The 11555-nt window shown below is 33.6% G+C and overlaps 1 protein-coding gene and 1 long non-coding RNA gene across 3 annotated transcripts; one reads left to right on the forward strand and one right to left on the reverse strand.

Moving 5' to 3' along the window:
- Positions 1–3944: 3944 nt before the first annotated feature.
- LOC141641590 (14-3-3-like protein G-BOX factor 14 kappa) lies at positions 3945–5552 on the reverse strand. Its single transcript, XM_074450247.1, has 4 exons — positions 5289–5552; positions 4847–4969; positions 4437–4559; positions 3945–4001 (listed from the first exon to the last, which is right to left on the reverse strand). Exons 1-4 carry the CDS (start codon positions 5532–5534, stop codon positions 3945–3947), a joined length of 549 nt encoding a protein of 182 aa, XP_074306348.1. The 5' UTR covers positions 5535–5552.
- A 382-nt stretch (positions 5553–5934) lies between these two features.
- On the forward strand, positions 5935–8783 carry LOC141643305 (uncharacterized). 2 transcript variants are annotated; one of them, XR_012543679.1, is made up of 6 exons: positions 5935–6224; positions 6373–6436; positions 6528–6617; positions 7388–7473; positions 8024–8128; positions 8531–8783. It is a non-coding gene; the product is annotated as an uncharacterized LOC141643305 (long non-coding RNA). The 2 variants fall into 2 exon arrangements; XR_012543678.1 differs by having other exon boundaries at positions 5939–6224; positions 6528–6572.
- Positions 8784–11555: the final 2772 nt, after the last annotated feature.

Below are 11555 nucleotides of genomic sequence, written 5' to 3' on the forward strand. Positions count from 1 at the left end.
TCAGTCATTCGACGTACTTCGGCCAACATCATCTGCCTTACTCTGCAGATCGACTTACGCCGGCCACCATCCTCCGCTGTAATCCAATTTGTTGTCTCATCCTCTCATGCTTCAACAAATCCTCATCTTGAAGGTACACTATGCATAAGTTTATTCCGTATTTAATGATTTTTTTTTTTATGTTTTGATTTCTCATAAATTAAATTTCATTTTCTGTTAACTTAGAACTCTAAATCTGACATAAAAGTGTTAATTCCAACATAATACCATAAAAAGTGGGTCCTATTTTTATCAAATAAATAGGATTCTTTTTTTCTCATGAGGTAGTCGATTTATTTTGCATGACTCTATACATCTATGATTGTAACATTTTTATGTTAATTTTTATCAAATTTTCTGATTTTTATGATATTTTTAATAGTCATATTATCAGATCTTATCCTTATTATTGTTGATTATCTTCTTAATCATTTTTAATTAATTATTTTAAATAAATCATGGCTAAATACATAGATCTATGATTTTAACCTTATTTCTGTTAATTAAGTAGTTATTTGTAAAGAAATGCATAGATCTATGTATTTCTAAATTAAAATTGTGGACATAATCAGATCCATGCTTCTGATTCGGCCCATTCTCAGAGTAGCTAACCCTAAGCAAAATGGGATGACCCAACCCGACCCCAACTGCTTTGACTTGACCCGTCCCTAACTGGTTTGACTTGACCCGTTCCTCATTGTGTTGACCTAACCCGTCCCAACCTGGGTTAATGACAAAATTGTTCTCTTTGTTCTCTTTGTTTCGCGATATGAAGCTTAATAACTTTTGCAAAAAAGAAGTTTGTTTGTTTTTTTTTTTATCAAAAGTGACCTATTATTTTCCCTATGCTATATTTTAATTTCTATCGTTCCTAAATGCAGGATGTGTACGATTTGGACATTGTACAACATATTAGATAAGTTTATTTCCAATTTTGTTCTTACTATTTTAAATTTAAACTAATAGCGTGATTTCCTCCCCTAAATTACTATGGTGATAACCTGTGTTTATCTTTACTTTCATATTTCAAACTTAGCAACTCTTTTCAGCAGTGTTACAATCTTATACGCATTGTTAGCTTAAGCTAAGTACACTATCTATTATATGAAAATTAAGATCATTATTATTCTAATTCTTCTGTTCTTATTAATTGCTTATTAATTTTAAATTCAGGTCAGTCCAAGATGATATTCATTCATACACTACTACTTAAATAGGTGCAGATTAGCAGATGACAAAAATCAAAAGTAACTACTGTTTATCTCCATTTTGCACTCCTAAATGATGCATATTCATACTTATAAAATAGAAGAGGGAAACCGAATTAATGTATTTATGTAGCATCTTTTGTTATTTCATTGGAGATTGCACTAAGGGTTTACAAATTATGCTTATACAATGGTGAAGACACAAAAGTTAAGTAAATTCCAATAATTTTTATTTTATAACTGACAAATATGAATAATTTTGACAAATTATATTAGAAAAAAATGCAAAATGGAAAAATTATATTAGAAAAAAAATGCCAAGTGAAAAAAAAAAAAAAACATATTGTTCTCTAAGTGTCCCCCATTTTGCTTCCTCTTGTCCCCATTTGTTCTTGACGATGTTCCTTCCCCCATGCTTGAACTACATTGAGATTTCCAGATTTGATTGTCAACTTCTCTGATGTACCTCTTATTATTAATATGTCTTGTTCTCTAGATGGATAACTCACTTTTAAAACATCATTCTGACATTTATATTGTGTTGTTTCATGATTGTGTTTAAAGGATTTGAGAGAAGGAAGAATAAATAGAGTAAATTTTTTTTTTCTGAAAATTGGTGGTTAACTGACGCTGGTATATTAATAACAGTTATACTCCATCACTTATTTAACTGTTTTCTATGAATCAAAGTCTTCCATTTTTAAAAGTATTATTTAAATATATGAACATATTAATTTGTGTGTGGTTAATTTTATACTTATAATATTTTGCTTTTTTAGTCCAAAAATATATTATACGAATCAATTTCATAGATATTATAATAATTTGTATCCATAGGTTTTGTAGCTGATATTAACATATTAGTTTGTGTATGGTTAATTTTATACTTATTATATTTTGCTTTTTTAGCCGAATAATATATTATATAATCTAAATCACAACAACATAATCATATTTTTATAATTTTATCTATGCTTAATGTCAATGATAGTTTGAGCGTGTAGCAAAGTAATGATATAATATTAATAAAGCAAATGTAATAATAAAATAATTGTATAGTATAAATATTTTTTCTATATTCTATAGCGACTGAGTACTACCTTAATAAACGTTCTATTTTATACAGTAAGATAATTTTTGGACATATTACACTATCAGCTCCCTTAAAACGGAGGTATTCCTCTTAACATTAAATTGAGTTAAGTATCATACCGATTGGACATATAGGACAAATATTTTACTTTTTCGTAGACATTTGTTGACTGTCTAACAACATGTTATGTAAAAAAAAATAGCCCTAAGTAACAATTAAAAATCAAATTTCTATGGAATTGCAAATGTTGTTTTTGCAAAGTTTACCTAATTGGATATTAAATGCGATTTTTAGCAAATGTTTTTTTACCTTATTAATTTTAATTGTTAAATTAATAGTTATCTGATTTTTTTAAGGAACTTCAAATTTATGTTACATGCATCCATCCTCATATAAACAAAAGATTCATCAATCAATCATGGTCATTTTCCTAAATTATGAATTTTTTACTTACATCCTGCCATTTATTTTTTTATTCAACAAAGTTTGCCAACCTCGAGATGTGTTTAATTCAACAAAGTTTGCCATTGTGACGTATGACTCTCCTATAGTCAGATTTTCAATCTCCACTAATGACTACTTGATGTTTGCACTTGCAAGGATGAGAGGATGGTATGCTGCGTTTCCTGGAACGCCCAACAGGTTCTCCTCGACTTTAGTTGGGAAACTGGTTAGGATCCATACTCATTTACGAAAATAAGTTATATTTTCCAGAAATTTAATATTATGTAATTTAATGTTGGAATTGTAATTTAATGGGATTGTAATTAAACGTTGAACTGTAATTTTATGGGATTGTGTTTGTATCAATTGGTGTAATTTGTTATTATTTATTGTAATATAAATTATTCATAAATCATTATTTATTAATATTTAGGTACAAACAATTAATCATAAGTCGTTATTTATTAATATTTATGTACAAAATATAAACGTAAACATTTACGTACGAAACAAAACATAGACGGTTTTACATTAATTAATTCCTTAATCTTTGATGTGGGTCCCATATATACTGTTTAAAAAAAAGAACTGAACATGCTAACGAGGATGCACAGTATTGCAGGAAATGTTCCTGTATTTATAAAGAGAAGATATCTAGAGGTTTTTGTTTAAGAAGATTCTAGATCTAAGTTTAAATTAGGGTTTTTATAATGTGTGTCCTAAGGATACATGTTAATAACCTAATTAAAGAAAGATTGTTGATGATAAATGTGAGTTTGTGTATCACTCATGATATATTCTCAACAATCTTTCTTTTTTTGAATTATTAATGTGTGCATTTAGGGTATAGAAAAACCCTTCAAATTATATTGATTACTATATATATCGTTTTTTTATTGTAATTGAGATTCACTAATACAACTGTTATCTTGATAAACTCTCCCTTCTCAATTTCTAACACTTGTGATGAATGTACCATTGAAGCATTACTATAGATAACTACCAAATTAAATGAAATTTTCACAGATTGCATAACATCATCTATCTTAGATAAAAAAAAAAAAAAAAAAAAAAAAAAAGCCTATTCATATAATAACTAATTTTGGTACCCGAAAAAATAATGAGGTATATTCAAAATACATCTCATGCACGAGTACATTTTAAAATGAAATGGCTCTCCTGTATCGCGCAACGTCTTCAGATACTAAACTCTTTGGCTGCACATTACTCAATATTGTGAGCCATTCATGATACTAGCTAATATAAGACCAAACAATCAATTAATGAATAAACCAAAATATTTAATTTGAGATAGCTAAACATTATACTAGGAGTAGTACTACCTCCGTCCTAGTCAACTAATAGTTTATCTATGTTTGAATTTCTCCCCATATAATAAAAAGATGATTTCGATAAGTATTGACTGGGACGGAAGGAGAGAGTACATGATTTGTACAATGTTCCTTCTTCTACTCTATTTGGCATGCATGCGTGCGAAGTCATCAGTTTGAGAGCTAAGTAAAATTTCAAATTCGACTATTCTTGTGAAAGACGGCCTTACACGAGCATTGATCGATAATTGATGTTAAGCTAACTAATCTTTGATGATAACAAGCTAAGGAGGTGAAATCAAATTACAACATATATTATACCTGCATCTCTGATGTCCACATCTTCATATTCTGACGTAGGTGTCCCATAAAGACCATGCTTTCTTCGCATAATGGTTCATCCAATTTCAAGGCTTCGTATTCATGCATCACCAATTCAATAGCCTTCACGTTCCAACAATTACAATAATGTAAGTAAAATATGCAAGATGATCGTATTAAAAAAAAATTACTCGTAACTGATTTTATACAAGAGTTACTCATGTATCTGATCTCGATATGATTTTTTTTTTTTTGGAAATAGAGAGCATAAATTAAATCAAAGTCAAAGGTTCTCGATATGATTAAACAGCCGTAATAAGAAGCATACAAAAAGTACTACCAAGTATAAATATATATAATCGATTTAATTTTTAATTAGAGTGATACCGAAATATATAAATTAAACGTACCTCTTCGGTCATTGAGCAAGCTTTTTCAGCTGAGTCAAGAATTTCATAGTAGAACACAGAAAAGTTCAACGTCAACCCTAATCGTAATGGATGTGTTGGACCATATACACCATACGCCATTTGCTTTACAAGTTTCGAGTAACAAAAAAGAACAACGTGTTAGACGCAAATCAAAATAATATTCTTATATACTTCTTCCATTCCAAAATAATCTTCCTAATTTGACTTTTAATGTCAAAACTTTGACCATGTATTAAAATAATAAAAAAAATCGAGCCAAAGGGGTGACTTGGAGACTGTGCAAGTCAAACTAGAAAGATTATTTTGTTTATTTTTTTTTTAAATAAATTTTAAAATCTTTATATGTAAATTTTGTTAGAGTCCGCTATTACATATTGTGAATAATAAGTCGAAAATTTATAGCAGGAACGTATGTATGTACCAGACCAGAACCGTAGGCAACAATGGCATCATTAGCGGCTTTGTGATAGTCATCACCTTCCAAAACCTCGGCCAAATAGCGATGATAATCTCCCTTAACCTTCATATAATACACTTTCGATGCAATGGAAGACGCACAAGGTAGGAGATGCTTGTCCAGGAGCTCCAACATGGAAGTGCACACACAAGATATTTCGCCTTGAATAACCTTATAACGGTGAGAATTTACGAGAGACGCACGCTCCATGTTACCGTCAGCCTTTTCCTTAACCTCGACCGACTTCACACTAGTAGAAAAAACCCCTATTACGACGCGATTATCGTGGCGGTTCTAATAGAAACGACGTGAAAAGACCAATAAATTGGCGGGAACACAATTTTTATGTATGTGGGAGGTCTATTATGGCGGTTTAAGTAAGAACCGACGTGATAATTGAAACTTTTTATGGCGGTTTCAAATAAAAAACGCCACCATAAGTCAATTGTGGCGGTTATATTAACAACCGACGTTAAAATGACGCTAAAAGTTTATACTAAGTTACAATTTTTTGGACTAAAAAACCGCCATTATATATTTTAGTGGCGGTTTTTAATCCCAACCGACTTTAACCTATCTATCTATGCCCTTAAAAAAGTTTATAACACCTCCCATGTTCCTTTGGAATATTAATCTTTCAATTACACTCTTGATTTTGCCTCTTCAATACCGACCCTCCATCTATTCTACTCATTTCACCACCCTCAAACCCTCATCATCCCCTTCACTCACATAACAGCCGGTTTTAATTCTCACAGATTTCCCTTCTCCGTCCCCTCTTCATAATTTTGAAACGTAATTCTCCCTTTCTCCCTTCTTCTATCCTCATTTTCTATTATTTTCTCTATCGCTTTCGTCTTTCATCAACTTAGCCGTGCCGGTCAATTTTGTATTTCGGAGGTATGATCAACCTAGATCTGTTCAATTTAAAGTAGTTCTCTTCAGTTTTAGGTTTTTTTTTTAATGCTTCCTATTTTAAATGCCTGTTTTTGATTATTTATCTATTTATTTATTTTTTGTCTGATGCGTCGCTTGCCTAACCCCGCAGACTCAACATTCCTCAGGTAAATCCCTCGGCTTAACCGCCTTGCTGGTGCGATATTTACTCCTAGGTATCTTCATTTTTTACTTTTTCGCTTTTGAAAGTTTAGTACGGTTGCTGGTAGGTTGTCCATAGCTTATGATGATTGGGATGTGTTCCAGGTTTGTAACCATAGATTGATTGACGAGCCTGCCCGCGGTACCCAGGTACTGATTTCATTGGCTTAATTACTACTGATTTATTTGGCAAAGGTATGATTGAGATTGTTTATAATCACTCAAAATGCAGCATTTGTTCTTGAGGTTGTGTTATAGACATAATTATAATGAAGGGTTTCGGAATTTGTTGATTAAACCTGCAATTTCTGTGAAGTATGATTGTTGTTTATTGTTATGTCGAAATATCGGGTTTTTGTACTTGTCTAATTGGCCAATTGGGGGGGGGAAATTAAGATAATCTGAGGTTGAAGTGGTTGCCAACAGAATTCACGGAGGTAGGACTTAGGAGTGAGGAGCAAATTTCGAGTTCGTTGGCGAATGATGAGTTTTGTGAGAGTATTAGTTTAAGTCCTGGTTTTGTCGATTTGTCGCTACTTTGTTTTAGGGATGACTGGAAAGCTGCATCTAGTATATAGATTTGTCTTTAGTGCCCTGCGGTTTTAGAACATAGTGCCCTGCAATTTTGATTTGGTTTGTTATTTCCAATTGCGTCTTTTCTGTTTCGTCTCGGTTCGTTATTTCCAGGGCACAGCTACTATAGTGGTCTGCGGTTTTTACAACGTTTTGTCTATATTTCCTCTTCTATATCATGTTTTTTCTATACATATACTATGCCATTTCTTATTTATTGTATTTTCTAACTTAGTTTCTTATTTGACCTTTAAACTGTCGGCTTATTGCTTTCAGGTTGAAGAGTATAGAATTTTACTAAGCATATTGAGTAGAGATTAGTTTGTAGATTTATTGTATTCACTTCCTTTTATTCAATGAGCAAATTTAGTTTCTAGCTTGATTGCTTTCAGGTTGAAGAGTATAGAGTTTTGAGGGCCTGGAAGTAGGGATTAGAAGAAGATCCGTATTAAGATCATGCTGATTCTCCTTGTTTGAGGTAGCAGTCTCTTCTAGCTTATGTCACTGTTGATTGTTGTTGCCATTTTGGTATTGTTCTTTCAGGTTAAAGAGTATAAAGTTTTTGGTATTGTTCTGCCTTAGTGGGTGCCTGTTTAAAATCCTTGAGAAAGCCAAGAATGAGTTATTGGATGTGTGAGAATCAGATATAATAATAGCTTAGTAGTCCATCTGTATATTTCCTATTCAGTGGGACTAAAGACTCACTATTCTTTGCTTGATTGAATGAAACAAATGGGTCATCAAACTAAATGCGCCTATTTTTTTAATTGTGAAGTAGAAATCAGTCAATTTGATTCTCAATACCCCTTTTTGTAGGGGTCATCCAGAAACATGGTCTTTTTATGTGTTAATTAATACGGGGGCTATGGGGGTAGGTTGTCCCCCAATCCACTTCAACCCTCACACCATTTGTGAGAGCCCTTGAGTCATAGATGTAATGTTGTTGTTGTTGTTGTTGTTGATTGTTAAGGATGCATATCTTTCTAGTCATATGAAGCTTTGACAATCTATATTTTGTTTCATTTCAGAGTGTCATGGGCTGACCAGATTGCCATAGCTGGAGCTGAAGCAGTTTCAATATGTGGAGGTCCAGTGATTCTGATTCCTATTTGGCTGGGAAGACTTGATTCAATGTAAGTCTTTGCCTTACCTGTTTTATTGCATACACTGTATGCTTTATCTAATAGTGATTGTGGATGAGACTCTTGTTCTGAATGACAATTCATGTTGAGTTTGAGCATTTAGCTGGTATTTGGGTCTACTCCTACACAAAAATGGGCCTAATATTTTTTATTCCTTGTACTAAAATGATTGTTTCCATTTCCAATGGAGCCAAAAAGTCATTACTCTTTAGTTCGTTTATGATGGAATAAAAAAAAAAACTCATTAAAGTGATTTTATGTTGGGACTAAGGCTTTAACGTCGTCGTCGTCGACTCATTTTGAGAATGTATTTCTTATTTCCGTTCTTGGTATGGTTTATTTATCTAGTTGTAGATTTATATTCTTACTAATTGTTCTATTTGTTACCTATAGCTTATGGCGGAATCAACCATGTCAAATGGCGATATTTAAGAGATCAAAGAAGAGTGGGCTACCAAATGTTTAGAGAACTTGTAGATTAGTTTATCAACTAAGGCTTCTATTTCGAAGTTAGAAATACTTAGATGTATCTCTGGTACTAGTGATATAAGTTTGCTGGACTTGTACTGTGATTATGCATAATTTTGAACATATCGACATTATTGTTCTTTTGATATGCAAGTACGTTGGCTGGAATTCTTTTGTATGTATTTTTTGTTTATTTCGCTACTTGACTTCTCAAATCTATAGGACATTGCTATCAAAATTTTGGTAGCAAATAATTTTTTTTTTTTAAAAAAATCTATCTATGGTGGCGGTTTTTTTACTAACAACCGACGTGATAGCTACCTTTAGTGGCGGTTCTTTAACAACAACCGACGTTATAAAAAACCTGTCGTGGCGGGTTGTGGTACAAAGTTATTATTGAAATACCTATGGTGGCGGTTTTCAGAAAATAACCGTCGCAATAGATGAATTACAATGGCGGTTCTTGTCTAACAACCGTCGTATTATATAAGTTTATAATGGCGGTTTTGTATAACAACCGCCACTATAGGAGAGCTATAACGGCGGTTCAACAATCGCCTACAACCGCCGTAAACTTTATACGACGCCGTGATAAACGACGCACCCTAAATCTCTAAAAACCGCCACAAAAGGTCATTTATAACCGCCACCGTAGGGGGTTTTTCTACTAGTGTCATTGTGCGCCATGCGAGACGTAGCTTCTCGATCGCGTTCATGTATACCGTCAGCCTTTTCCTTAATCATGTCGTCGTAACGTTCAGCTTGTTCCGCTAGTTTAGCTAGGTAGATGTAGTTCTCCATTGTTGAGATAAAGAATATAATTTGTTAGGGTTTTTTTAGAAGAAAGAAAGAAGTTTGAATGCTTGATTAGAGGAGATTGTTTATGTTTATATATAATAACAATTTAGTTTGCAATTTGTTGTTATGTAGGATTAGTAGATTTGATGATGCATGGTACGAGGAGAGTTTGCTTCAATCTATATGAGTTGAGATTTTGGGAGTTTAATGGAAGGACGGAGAAGTTAATGGTACAAAATTTGGAATTTGAAATTAAGTCGTATTACTACTCATCTTTTTATGTCATTCATTAACTATTAATTAAATTTGACACAATTCATTAACTATTAATTAAATTTGACACAAACCAAGTAAACTTAATTTTCTAGTGCATAACTGAATTTGAAAATGACCTATAATATAAACGACCAAATCCAAACCCGCTAAAAACACTTTTTTTTTTTTATTACAACAAATAACGTAACTTACAAAAGAGCTTCTTAAGTAAGATTTGGGCTATTCTATTCACCCCCTAGGACAGAAACTAAGAGAGCAACAATGAAAATGAGACGCAATAGACTTTAAATCATGGATAATGCACTTAACAGATGCATTCGCCTTCTCCGCTCCAACAACCTGCATAACCAAGATAAGACAATCCGTAACAAGTCTAACATTTCCGCACCCAGGTCCACCAATAATCCAATAGGGGAAAGAGTTTCTAATTCTCTTAGCTAAACCAAAGACACGAGAGGAATCCAACAAAGGTGCTCTAAGGAGGCTAACATCCTTACTGCACACTACCTCATTCATACATTGAATGTCACCAAGAATAGAATTGAGAGCATTCAAAGGCCAATGGCGACGATTTTTGAAGACCATCTCATTCCTACAACACCAAATTCTCCAAAGGGTAGCAATAAGGGGAAAGAGGAGGGAGTTAGGATCTGGGCCAATTAAGAAATAAGTAACCCAGTTTATGACCCAAACCCTAGCATCAATGTCCACCTCTCCCGTGATTCTAAGTCCTAAAGGATAGCCAAACCATAAAGCTTTTGCAAAGTTACAATCTCTGAAGAAGTGAGAAATAGATTCCATATAAGGAGATGATTCATCACAAAGAGAACAGGAGGAGCGCCAATCCATTTTTCGTTTGAGGAATTCAGAGCCCACTGGAAGGGCATTAGCCATAAATTTCCATAGAAACACGTTTAGTTTGTTAGAAATAGGCAACTTCCAGAGTTTTGATTTGCAGAAGGCGACAATTGGTGCAGACATTCTAGAGAGATCAACATTCGAGGTCCCTATTAGATAAGGCCATAGCGGCAACAAAGTATCCCGACTTGACTGTAAAAACACCATGTTTAGAGAATTTCCAGTAGGAGTCATCCGAGGGTTGACACGGGATATAAGTTGCGAGGATTTTCTTTGTAACTCCCGCACCCGGATCGAAACCAAGAGAAGAGAGATCTCATCTCCTATGATTATCATGAAGATCACCAACAAGTAGCGTGGAATCAATAGGAGCATCAATAAAATCGCAACAAAGATCATGAAGACTATAGCCCTCAATCCATTTACTCTTCCAAACATTAAGCCGAGAAGAAGATCCAATAGTCCAAGCAATATTATTGTAGATAAGTTCAGAGCCCCAGACAAGGCTTTTTAGAGCCCATGACAATGCTTGGGGAGCCTTCCAACGATTAGAGTACAAAAATTCTCAATTCAGCCCAATCCAACCGATGCCAAATAATCCAACCCGAGTACGCATGCATTTTGACTATGACCCATTTATCAGATTGTGTATGAATGTGATATGTGACGGAGACACTATGACAATTGATGAAAATAAAGTTTTGAAGTGAAAGAAAATAGAGGTTTAATCACGGAATAAAGAGGGCTCCACTTCCTACAAAAGTACGCATTCTATGACCCCCCAGTCCCCCACCGACCCATAATCCCGCCTAGCTCTTCAGGCTCCCTTTCGACCGTTATTTCAGGCGCTCTTTTGCTTTGCCTCTCATCATCTCCAAAACCAAATGATATGACGATGTATCATTTCATCAATTTTGTTTGGACTCATGCTGCCTTCATTAATTATATTCATATCCACTCCCTCTGCCCATATATTTGTTCTACCCATTTACTTTATACACGGTCTCCTAGGCAACGA

This window comes from Silene latifolia, chromosome 2 (assembly GCF_048544455.1).
Source record: "Silene latifolia isolate original U9 population chromosome 2, ASM4854445v1, whole genome shotgun sequence".
In the NCBI taxonomy this organism is placed as follows: domain Eukaryota; kingdom Viridiplantae; phylum Streptophyta; class Magnoliopsida; order Caryophyllales; family Caryophyllaceae; genus Silene; species Silene latifolia.

Coding starts and splice junctions, on each gene's coding strand:
- LOC141641590 (XM_074450247.1), bottom strand. CDS start 5,534: ATGGAGCGTGCGTCTCTCGTAAATTCTCACCGTTATAAGGTTATTCAA. Junction 4,560..4,846: donor CTTGCTCAATGACCGAAGAG/GTACGTTTAATT, acceptor TGGAACGTGAAG/GCTATTGAATTGGTGATGCA. Junction 4,002..4,436: donor TGTGGACATCAGAGATGCAG/GTATAATATATG, acceptor AGTAATGTGCAG/CCAAAGAGTTTAGTATCTGA.